We start from the raw sequence: 12,115 nt of genomic DNA, 5'->3' as shown, positions 1-12,115 counted from the left end.
TTTCATGACGCGAGTCGACCCAGTGTGGATGGAGTTGGTCTGGGATGCCAGATCAGGGGTCTGCCATGGCTTTACCTCGGCACTGACCCCCGGGGCCACTAGAAAGGTTTGCAGTGCGCTGCCTCAGGTCACCCTTTCTCCCCAAATCCAGACTGCTTTTGGCCATGCTTTGCAGCACAGGCACCTTTTTTTATTCTTTCCCCTTCTTTCTTTCTCCCCAAAGCCTCTTACGACTCTGCCAGTCCCAGCACTCCAGGTTTCCTACCACCATCCGATTCCCTCTGCCTTCTCTACTCATGCCCGTACCTGTGCTAAGTCACCTCTTGCCAGCACCTGACGAGTGGTTTGTGCCATTGGCTTGAAAAGGTGGTGGAAAATCTCACATTTTATGTTAATCCCCATGTTTTGGGGTTGGGGATGTTTGACGGACCGTGCCAGCAGCGGCTCATACAGAGTTTTACCCCAGCGTGTGTGCTGGTCACTACTCCCTTCTATTGATAGGAGGGTTTTTCCCCTGTTGGACCCCCAGGAACCAAGATAGCGCTATGTTGGTATGGTATTTTGGGAAGCAGTCAAGTGCGGGTTCAGCGGGTTTTGGGGGGTTTTGAACTGTAAACAAGTGCTTCAGTCCCTCTTAAAACCAACCTGCTTGTGACTTTTAATGTTTCCGCGATACTGAATTCGTGGCACCGTACGGTCTCCTCCCTGCGCCTCCCACTCTGGCTGCGGCCAGTTGGGTCTGAGCGAAGCGTCGCCCTCGGGCAGCGCCCCGGTGGCCGCTGCCCGCCCATCGAAGCGCTCCGTTCCTGCCGCGGCTCTGCAGCGCTGGGTTCGACCGACCGCCCCGCCGCACGCCCCGGACCTCGCGGCCACCCGTACGCAGCGCCTCATGACGCCTCTCGAGCCCGCCGCGCGCCAGATTCGAACGCAGGCGCAAGCGCGGCGGCCGTTATTTCCGTTGGCGGCCTCCGGAGCTACTGTCCCCTCACGCCGCGGCTGCTGCCCGCCATGGCTACTCCTCCTAAGCGCGGGCGGCTGGAGGGCAGGATCAAGAAGATCGCGGTTGAGGGAAACATCGGTGAGTCGGGCCAGCCATCCCTCCCTCCTTCCCTCGTTGCTTCCTTTCCTCTTTCCCCCCTCCGAGGGACCTCCCTCCTTTCTCCCTCCTCGCCGAGCTCTTCCTCGCCTTTGCCCAGCGAAAAAGGCGCTTCGTGAGGTAATGAGGTGTGAGTCAGGCCGGCGGGGTGTGTTGTGCCGCCAAGCCCGCCGGTAACGTTGATAACTTTGTTGGCACCGTAGGAATTAATGAATCGATGTATAAAAATGGCGGGATGGGGGTGGGGGGGGTGGTGGAATTTTCTACTTGAGGTTTTGGTTTATTCACATCATTAAAGATGCGTTGGAGTCCTGGATGAGGCTTCTCTCACAGCCTTTCTGACTGCAGGGTGGAACACCGGTGTCAGTGCAGACTGTCGGGTCAAACTTGTCATGTTCAGGACTCCTAATGAGCAGCAGAAGTCTGTTATGAAGAGCGGGAGTGAGGGGCTGTTCATAAGACACTCTCCTCTGTTTGTTGTGGTTTTGAGGATCTTTGTTTTGGGTTTTGTTGGTGCTTGGGGTTTTAGAAATTTTTTATTTTTTGTTTTTATGTTTTTTTTTTTTTTTAATTTTTGGCAAGAGGATGTGCTTAAAATCGAGTACCCGACTTGGAGGGCTGTCAGCTCACTGACATTGCTCCACGCTGTGGCAATTGATAGCGCCAACTGCTGGCCTCTGCCAGCTTCAAGTGTCTCTCTCTAAATTTTCCTGAGCTCATTGGCAGATTAATGACAGATGAATGACTTGCGTGCTGGAGGAAGTAACTAGTAGCACACCTTGGTGTCTCCATTTGAGAAATCATCACTTCTGCTTTATGTTTCTTTCAATGTTACTTGCCTTTTTTGTGGGGTTTGTTTTAGATTCCTAATAAAACTTGGAAGGCTGTAACTCCATGCCTGAGATGGGACCACTTGGTATCCTTAGAAATGTAAGACTTCTAATTGCAAATATAACTTTTTATAATGTAGATAATTGAGCTGGCCTGAGACATCTTGTCGTTGTTTTGTTGTTGAGTTGGCTATTGGTGTGGTATACAACAAAAAAAGAAAACCCAATGCTTACTGAGTTGGTGATCTGTGGTACTGGATGGTCTCTGGTGCTTGACATCAAGTCAACCGTATGTGGGTGTCAGAGACTTCCTTATGGGACTTGAAGCTGGAGTTGTATAGTGGTTAAATAATGCCACTCTTCCTGGTAAAAAAATGTGGATTTTAGCTGCTGTTTTCCCTGCATGCTTTGTCTACAGCTGCAGGGAAATCGACGTTTGTGGAGATTCTCAAACAAGCTGATGAGGAGTGGGAAGTTGTTCCTGAGCCTATAGCAAGATGGTGCAATGTCCAGCCCAGCTCTGAAGAGGATTGTGAGGTATGGCACAATAAACTGAGGTTTCTTTTTAAAAACAAAAAAACCCCGAACCCCAGTTGTATGTTCTCCTAATTTCAGAAGACCAGTACGTGTGATAGATGAAGTCTGTTAGAAAACATATGTGATAGCAACTTTTTTCCTGATTCTTATTTCAGTGTTTGAGTTCCTGTTTTTCAGTTAGCTTGGTGAATTGTAGAATAAATGTTATTCATAGTCAGGATATAAATGATAAAAGCTGTAAAAGCCTGTTCTATGTATAAAAGCAAAGGATGGAAAAAAGAGAGTACTTTTGTTACTTTTACCAACTGTGATTGAGCAGAGGGTTCTCTAGGTGACCTCGAAGTTGTCCCTTAAAATGTCTAGGAAATAACTAACTGCTAAATGGTTTGTAGTGGTGCTTTTTTTTTAGTCAGCTACCTGTAATTTTGTTGGCAATCCAGCTCCTACCAAGTTGCCACTCTGCTGGCTGTGTGGAGCTTTTGAAGAACTGTAGATGATTTTCTTTTTTTAGCTCTGTCAAAAAGTACAATGTGTTTTGGTAAACTTAAGTGGAAGCTTTTAATGGAGGTGTGGCATTCTATGATGTGGAATATCCCATTGGCAACTGGGATCAGCTCTTCTGGCTCTGTTCCTCCCAGCTTCCTGCCCACCCCAGCCTGCTTGCTAGGGGGCAGAGTGGGAAAGGGAGAAAGGCTTGAGGACATTATGACTCCTAAAATTAGACAGGAGACACAAAAAGGTTCCTAAGAACAAGACAATGCTCGGTGTTAAGCTGTTTGTGGATGTGTCTGTGGGTGTCTTACACTCTTTTCTGCCCTGTCAATAGCCTGTAGTGTTCTTGCTGTTGTCTTATTCACACAGTACCAGCAGCAGCTGCCATAGAACAGCACAGGACTGCACACCAGCTTGGTTGTATGACTGCTGTACAGCCCAAACAACAGGCCTTTGTTTTTTCCCCTTTTCCTTCCCCTTCCTGACAAAGGTCCTCTGACTTGTGAGAGGTTGCTGTAGCTGTATCTTCTCTGCTTGATGACAGAGTTGAGGAGCATATCCTGCTTAGTGGAACCAGGCTGTGTCCCCTGATTCTAACAGACTTCTGTCCTATGCCAGCTGGGACTCTTCCAAGCAGTTCCTAGGCAGGTTTGGGCAGTTGAATAGCACAGGGCCCTGCTGACAGCGCACTGCACTTAGTTGTGTCCTTCTGGAGGCTTTGGAGGTGGTGTGCTGTGAACAGTGCTCTAGGATGCTGCTTGGCCAGTGTCAGAGCATGGTGGTGGGCATGTTTGGTTTACTACCGCAAGTATTGTTGCAGGGAATTAGAGGCAAGGATGAAACCTGGAATTCCAGAATCTTTTGAAAATATGTCAGTATTTGGATTTAGTGTTAATGTAACAAAAATATTCAGACAAAAGCAGTTGTCTTTGGTAGACTGGGGTTTTGGTATCCTGAGTCACACAGCTTTCTGTTTCCGTGAGCTTCAGTGGTTCTCTCAAGGTGTTGGATCTCCATTGTTGGCTGAGGAAGATCTTTGCTCTCAAGTCTGTTCCGAACCTCCTAGGTAAGGTGAGAGGTCTGAAGATGCTATGTCAGTAGCTGTTACCGTAGGAAGAACTGTAATTAATAGATGGAAGCCAAAATAAGGCCAATTTTAAGCTCACACTTGCCAGAGTAAGAGGAACATGGATTTTTCTACTGTGTTGTTGACTTTTTATACTGATAGGATTTTTTTTTTTTTACCTTGTAAAGACTGATTAAAGTGTTCTGGTACTTGGGCATTTTGGCATTGTGGATTGCAGAGAATTGCTCATTCAGCTCAGTGTCATGGGAGTTGCTCTGGCATTTATGCCTTATATTACAAAAAGGGTTGAGAGGTAAATGAAGCAGTTGTAAACCTGAAGTAAATGCTGAACAGCTTTAATGTTGTAGAGAAATTCTGTTTCACCGTAACTGTCCACCTTCTTCACTTAAGGTGTTTCTGTATTTGTTAACAACCAGGAGCTGACCACATCACAGAAGAGTGGTGGAAATGTGCTTCAGATGATGTATGAAAAACCAGAGAGGTGGTCTTTCACTTTCCAAACATACGCGTGCCTGAGCAGGATCCGGGCTCAGCTCAGGTCCCTTGATGGCAAGCTCAGGGAGGCAGAGAATCCTGTTGTTTTCTTTGAGCGATCTGTCTACAGTGACAGGTACTTTGGACTGGAGTCCTTCAAGTGAAGATCAGAATTCTCCTAAGTAAAACTACTGGTTAGGGGGTTTGTAATTTTGTTGTATACCCTCAATTAACCTTCATTCTTTGAGGGTAGGTTTTTTTATGCTTTGTGCATGCATGTTTCTCTTCAGAGAAAGGAGAGGAGCAGGCATCAAGAAAAGTCATAAACAATTTCTTCCTTTGTCACTTACCCTTGTTTTCTTTTATGGTCCTTGATTACAGATGTAGCTATTTTGTAGTGCTGTACCATGTGCTTCTGGGTTTGGAAGGTTAGATTTGATAATTAAGAAGGTTAGATTTTATATCCGAGATGCCAGTGTTACTGATTCTCGTGGGCACATCTCTGGCCAGCTCTAATGGACATAGAGGATGAGGATACCAGCTGTTTATTTCCACTCCAAGCCTACCTCAAGGAAGTTGCAAAATTACTATGCTCAGCTTCTTATTTACTTACAGTACAGTACTTCAGGCAAACAAAGCAAGAACTGTGTTCAAGCTAACTTCTGTTTCCATAACTATTATGTGTTCACAGGTACATCTTTGCAGCCAATTTATATGAGTCTGATTGCATGAATGAAACTGAGTGGACTATTTACCAAGACTGGCACTACTGGATGAATCAGCATTTTGGTCAGAGGTTGATGCTGGATGGCATCATTTATCTCAGAGCCACTCCCGAGGTGTGACCTTACAGAAAATGAGAGTGCATGTTCTGTGCCTTGCCTGTAAAATTTGATCTTTGTTTATGCTTCCATAGGATTTTTTGTTTGCTTGTTTGGGTTTTTTAAGTATAGTGTTTAACTATGATTTAGACTTTTTTTATGATAACAGAATAATGTGCTTGCAGTCAGTTCCAGTAAGGTCACAGTTGAGTGTCACTGCATGTCACTGTGTCTTTGTTTTAGGGATTGCTTCGGTTGTCTCAGGCAAAGAAACAGTTGAAAAATGCTTGTTGAAATGTGATATTCTTAAAATCTTGAGCTACCCTTATCTTTCGCTGTAACAGTCCTAATGATTCCAGTGTAGTTCTGGTTGCAGTATTCCCCTGACAGCTACAGTGCTTGAGTATGACTAATCAGTCTGGAAATACTTAAAAGAATATTCTTTCAAATGTAGCCTGTGTATTTTTAAATAAAATGTAATGATAATGGTTTTCTAATTATAAAACCAGAACATATGACAAGAGTAAACCAGAAAATACCACTGGAACTGGAAACTACAGTTTCTCTGAGAGCTTTCCTGTTAGGCTTGCTATTGAGAGCTTTTTTTTTTTTTCTTTTAAGTAAAGAACATGTATATAAACAGGAAAATACAACAGTTTTAAACAGTTTTGATTTGCTTCTTACTGAAGCTCTGGATGTGTTCAGGACAGAAACAAATGATATATATACTACATGGGAAAACTGGTTTCCTAAGAGTGTGAAATATATAATGAGATTTTGTAATGCCAGTCTGTGCTCTTTTCATGCAATACACAGGTACCCCTTCTTTTAATAAAAAGCTTACTGGAGACTTTCCTTGTAGTGAAGAAATAACATGATACATTTCCTTGAGTCCCCCTTTGATTTTTGACTGTAGTCTGGGCTTCATCAGCTGAACATGGAATAGTGTTTCTATGCTAGTAAGATAGGTAGCAAGTTGAATATTCATCTCTGGCAGAGAGTGGCATATCGAACATAGTAGGATGGGTTGGCAAAAGAAACTTTCACAAACTAGACTTCCTCTGCAAAAACAATAGTTTTTTAAATTATTATCTTTTGCCTTTAGAAATGCTTAAATAGGATTTACTTGCGTGGAAGAGATGAAGAGCAAGAAATTCCCATTGAATATCTGGAGAAGCTTCACTATAAACATGAAAGTTGGCTTCAGCATAGGACACTGCGGTAGGGTTTGTTTAATGGTTACTTAAGGATGGATACATCTTTGTAAGGATGTTCCATAATACTTTTTCCACCAGTGAAACTTCAGCTTTTCCTACAATATGTAAAGTTAAACTCTAGGAATGTTTCTATCTGTAGTTCTTTAGTAGTACTGGCTTGACAACATGTTAATTATCACTAGGATGCGCAATGTGCCTTGAGTTCTCTTTACATAGAGTCCTGAATAGCAGAGGATTCAGCTGAGCTAATTTAATACGCAATTAAATTTAACTTTAGGTGCTGGGGGAAGAGGATGTTTGAGAATCAATCATGTATCTTAGGTGCCACTGTAATTTCAAGCTGCTTTATATTCAGAGTTTGTGCCTGTAGTTTATATGTGCAGTTCTCATGGGATTCTTAGCAAGGAAAATGCTGACAGAGACTTGAATGATGGGTACTTGTTTTCAGCTGCTAACATTTTCTATGTTCCTATCCTAATACAGAACGGATTTTGAGTATCTCCAGGAAATACCTATTTTAACGTTAGATGTTAATGAAGACTTCAAAGGCAAAAAGGACAGATATGATCACATGACTGAAAAGGTAGGATTTAATAAGCAGAACAAACTGATGAGTGAGGTTTGTTGCCAGCATGTCAAAAGGAACTCAGTACACTTCTTGCATCCTGAAGTGTAGCACTGTTTGAAGTCAAACTAGGCTTAGAACCTGTGGTTCTTTATAGTATTTCCTACATAAAATTTCCATTAAAAAAAAAGGAAAAAAAAAAGGGGAGGAAATGTTTCAGGCATATTTGAGAAGACTTTGACACTAGTAGCTTTGTTTGTAAATAGAATTTCCAATTTAAATATCCATCAACTGTTGGAAAGTCTTCCTTGTCTTAAGTGTGAAAGTTCTCACCTACAGGACTAGTGAATAAAAGAACTTTGGTTCCAGGTACTGTGAAAATACAGTACAAAACCAGTACAAGGGGAAACTGAAGGGTGAGTTTTCTGAACTCACAGCTGAATTCTGATCTTAAGCAATGAGCCAGTGGCAAATGATTTTAGGTTTTGTAGGTGCCTCTAGCTAAAGGAAGGAAAGTACAGGCTGCCCCCTGTTCTGGTTCCTGTGTCACAGCAAAGGGCAGTACAGCTGATGCAGGCAGGGATCCTTTGCTCTAAAAATGCACTTCAGTGTATAGCCATCAATTCTAAAATAGTCCTGGGGTTGCATTCAGATAATGAACAGTCTTACAACCTGCTGCAGTATTTTTAGCCTTCTTAATTAAATTGGAACTATCATGAAAGTTTTTTCCTTCAGTTGTGCTCATGAAAGTGTTAGTCAAAATCCTCAAAAGCAGGGTCTGAAACTTGAGGCAGTACTTTTCAAATGTAGTTTTCTAACTTTGTTTGGGATGTAATGCAGAATATTCATCAGAAGCATTTTTTAGTTTTATTTGAAGGCATGGAAAAAATGCGGACTATTTGATATACAAAGAATTCAAGGTGAGGTTTGTGTTTGCATTAAGATCTAATCCTTAGCACAAAAAGATGTAATATATATTTTAAAGCTAGGCCAAACCATCAGCATTTTAGCTGTTCAGGTATTTGATATTTGAAGCTTGGTGGGGTTCAGATGAGGACAACTTGACTTTTATTTGAGTAGTTGCAATGAGTTACAGATCTTAGTGATGGTACGTGCACATATTTCTGCTCTTTGGAAATAAATTGTTTACCTCACAAGAAGACCAGCTTTGATCTTCGTTGATCCTCTGAGAAGTAGAGCTGCTCATCTGATTAAAACCAGTCTTAATAGTATTTGCTCTTTTAAAGTTTGATACTTGATGGAATGATTGGACATCACAGCTGTGGAGTGAATATGCTTCCCACCTGCACCATGAGATAAGGCCAAGCCCAGGCACCTGTGCAGGGGTTTCAGAGGATTTTACTTGTGCAGGGCTGTCAGGTTATCTGGGAGCAGCCTAAGCCTTGTGTTGGCCTTTTTTTTTTTTTTTTTTTTTTTTTTTTTTTTTTTTTTTTTTTTTGGCATTTCTAAGTTTTCAGATTCCAAATGGAGTCCCAGAACAGTTACTCTCTTCATGAGGCTGAGTGCTTGGGACTTCAGTGTACGCTCATGTCCTGTGGGGACCTAAAACCTGTCTGCTTCCTTCTTACCTCTGCTGTGATGCTGACATGCAGAGACCTGTCCTGAAACTGTGCCTAGTGATAAGCTTCATAGTGTACCTACTGCTTTTGGTCCTTCCTGAAGTGGAGGGGGCTTTCTCATAATACCTTCCCAGTTAGAGAGCTGGCACAGTTATGTGTTCCCTTCTCTCCAGGAAATCATTCTGACCTCTTATTTTTATTGCCTCCTTGAACCCTCAGCTAGGAAAGGAAGGGTCACAGGTGGAGAATGTGATCCAAGATCTGTTTCCATTTCACATCAAGAATTCGGACTAAATGCTTACAGATGCGCTCGGTGTATGAGAGCTCTGCCAAAGGATTAATACCATGTTCTTTAGTATGTTGTCGACTCCTTTTCAGGCAGTAGTCTAGCTTGAGGGGACAGAGAAGAAAATGCTCCCAGTTCAGGCTGTATTGCAGCTAGTTGCTAGGATGTTCTTGAAACTGGGAGATAGGAGTTGTATGTTTCTTGGGTCTTGTTATATTTTAGAAAAGGTGATCTTACCCTTGCTGCCATATATTCCTACCCCAAGACTGTAAAGGGAGGGATAGTTACCCTTTTGGGAAGGGGGCATGACAAGGCAGCACACGTATCTATGGGAAGAAGCAAGTTCTCTGCATGTTTTCTTCCTGCCACCTTTGATAGTGACCTGAATTTAAGATGTTGTCTGAAGTGACCACACACTTAGGAGTGTAATGGTAGCACACTGCCTGGTTTGGATCCTGTTCTCATGCCATTGCATGGATTATTTAACGTGCTTTGCTGTTTTTTTGGTGCTCTCTGTGGGATCAGGGATTTCTGACCCAGGGTTCTAGATAGCTTTCTGTGGGCCACTATTAATTTTTAGGTAGCTGTAGCCATTTGAACCACTCTTCAAGTACTGGAAGTGGAGTTCAACAGTACCTGAGCTCTTTATGGAACTGTTCTACAGTATCAGATTTTTTTTCAGGAACTGTGGTTTTGCTGGGTAGTGTTATTTGCTACCCTCAAATTCCAAGGAACACAGTAATTACATACATTGGGTTGTTCATTGACGTGAAATGTGAGCAGTGTTCTGGCAGTGGGTGTGACTTGGAGTTTTCCAAATGCTCGTGTTTTGAGGTGCTCATTATCTTCCTCATGTTTAGGTTAGACTTGCTTTTAAGATAAATCAATTGCGACATAGGGCCATAGTTTAGGACCATGGGAGGAGCGAGCATCATTCCACTGAGTGTGTCTCTGCACTTGCTAAATTACAGGTATCATGGCTGAAAAAGTTCTTGATGGACAAGTGTAAGCGGCGAGGAGAAGCAGACAGGCCAACCCAATATGGGTGATAAGCAACTTCTACTTTATTTGTGATGCAGTTCACACACATATAGGAGTGGTATTCAGCCACTCCTTCTTGGCACAACAGTATTGGTTAGCCCCCCCAGAGCTTCCTCCACATTCTCCTCCCAGGTCCAGTCTCCGGCCACCTGTGGGGGCCACCCCCTGCCTTGCTTGCACAGTCCTCCAGACCTCTATGATCCTGCTCTTAGAGTCATTCTGCAACAGACAAGAAATGGCATAGTTGAGCCTAAGATTCTTTTTCCCAGTTCCTGTTTCTGTAGGTTGTAGTAAAGCATAAGGCAATGGGGAGGTAAATGTAGTTGCTGTGTATTTCTGTTGATAAATACTTAGTTTGATTGACCATATTTGTTTCTTTTTTGCAGGTCAAAGAATTTTTGAGCATGTTATAATCCTCTTTGAAGCGCAGGCAGAGTCAAACTGTTCCAAACATCTGCACGACCAAAGCCTGAAGTGCAGCTTCTGCTTTTATAGAAGGCCTCTGGAGAGGCAGGACTCAATACTGTTGATTTAATTGTGAGGAACAAACAAGCTTTGTGAATAGGAAATTATTTAATAAATCACTAGGTCTGTTCAATATTTTATGAAGTAATACACACAAATTCTGAAGATACTCAAATTCCGAGAGTTCCCAAATGTTTTGCCTGTTTCTAATCAGACCATTAAGTTCTGGAGTATTTAATTTTATTTTTTTAAATTTATTTTGTGCCCAATAGCTGTTTAATGTTCAAGAAGGTAGTGGGGTTTTAGATCTCTTGACTTTTTTTAGTGGAATTGACTTGTAATGGATGTCTCATTGTTCTGAGAAAGGAAAAAGTAAACCCCATTTTTGCTGCTGAGGGAATTTTAATATAACCTGGAGTTTTAAATTGTAAGCTATAAGAAAGTTTCATTTGACAGTTTTGATAGATGAAGTTCTGCCCAGAATATACTGAAATAAACCAAATCCAAATGTGGCTGAAATGCTGCAGGTATCAAATGAGGTTTTGATTGTGTGATGCAGATGAGGCTATTGAGAGGCTTTCCATTGTTCAGCATGTTTAGTCTGTTTTCCCAAGCTCTTAATACAACAGAGATGCTTTTGTTGTTGCTAAGTCGTCTTCTCCTGTGGAGGATTATGTTTGCTTGATGAGTACCATAAAAGGAAGAACATTTTACAAAAGGCCTCTATTTGTAAATGCCATGTTTCTAACCCTTCCATTAATCACATTTTGGATGTCAGGGGTGGCTTCCTGCATTTCTTCCAGCTTCTCCATTTGTTCACTGGGCCTTCTAAGTGCCTACATGAGATCCAGCAATACTGGCAGTAGGCTGTCCCTCTCGTTTCTCATCCTCGTGTAGTAAGGAGAGACTTTTGTGGAGTAGCTGTTGCTCTAGTGCATTGTGTTTTATTGACTGAGACACTTTTGTTTCAGGTGCAGAAAAGGGTACAGGGTACACATCTCAACATGGTGTTTTATGAGCTGCTTTGTTCTGCTTTAAACATTTCTGGATGATTGCACAGTTGGCTTTTGAATGCCAAAGTTGATTGTAAAGCATTTTATTGTTTGCTGTGATGCCTGCGTTACCTGTGAATTTGAGATGCAATCTCAAATTCCTTTGTGGTTGGTATTGTGCTGGTGTGCTCTAACCCTTGACTGAAAAATAAAGGTGGTTGAAAAGACTTTTTCAGTGTTTGATAGTGTTGGCTCTCTTGTCTCATAAAAGAAATGATGTTGTAGATTGGAATGTTGTAATGGTTACAGCAAAGGAATTTAGGAGTACTTGTTCTCAGTGTATTGGCTGTCCCAAGTCCTGTAAGATTTCTGAAACACTGACTGGCTTCAGATTTTTTTTTTCACGTCTGGAAAATGTGTTTATGGGATAAAAATACAGGATTATATAAAACGTGTCATATGTATAATTTACTGATCAGTGAAAATGGTTGTATAGTATTTATGTTACTGCGGAATGTATCAATAATATGGTAGAAAGTCTTGGTTTGGACTTCCAGATTGCCTAGGAAAAGGACAGCTTTTCAGATCTTTGCTCCAGAAATGAAGTGAGGTGGAATGGTTGAAGATTGAGT

General features: G+C 42.2%; 1 protein-coding gene across 1 annotated transcript; it reads left to right on the top strand.

The window, feature by feature from the left end:
- Positions 1 to 853: 853 nt before the first annotated feature.
- On the top strand, positions 854 to 11,710 carry LOC133263001 (deoxycytidine kinase). Its single transcript, XM_061442548.1, has 7 exons — positions 854 to 1,078; positions 2,345 to 2,463; positions 4,459 to 4,652; positions 5,208 to 5,355; positions 6,443 to 6,558; positions 7,038 to 7,137; positions 10,413 to 11,710. Exons 1-7 carry the CDS (start codon positions 1,009 to 1,011, stop codon positions 10,437 to 10,439), a joined length of 774 nt encoding a protein of 257 aa, XP_061298532.1. The 5' UTR covers positions 854 to 1,008; the 3' UTR covers positions 10,440 to 11,710.
- Positions 11,711 to 12,115: the final 405 nt, after the last annotated feature.

Source organism: Pezoporus flaviventris, unplaced genomic scaffold (assembly GCF_033815535.1).
Source record: "Pezoporus flaviventris isolate CSIRO_AGI_PZ_B2104156 unplaced genomic scaffold, CSIRO_AGI_Pfla_v1 ptg000002l, whole genome shotgun sequence".
Lineage (NCBI taxonomy): Eukaryota > Metazoa > Chordata > Aves > Psittaciformes > Psittacidae > Pezoporus > Pezoporus flaviventris.
Note: the sequence above shows the minus strand (reverse complement) of the source record. Positions and strands in the feature narration are given on the sequence as shown.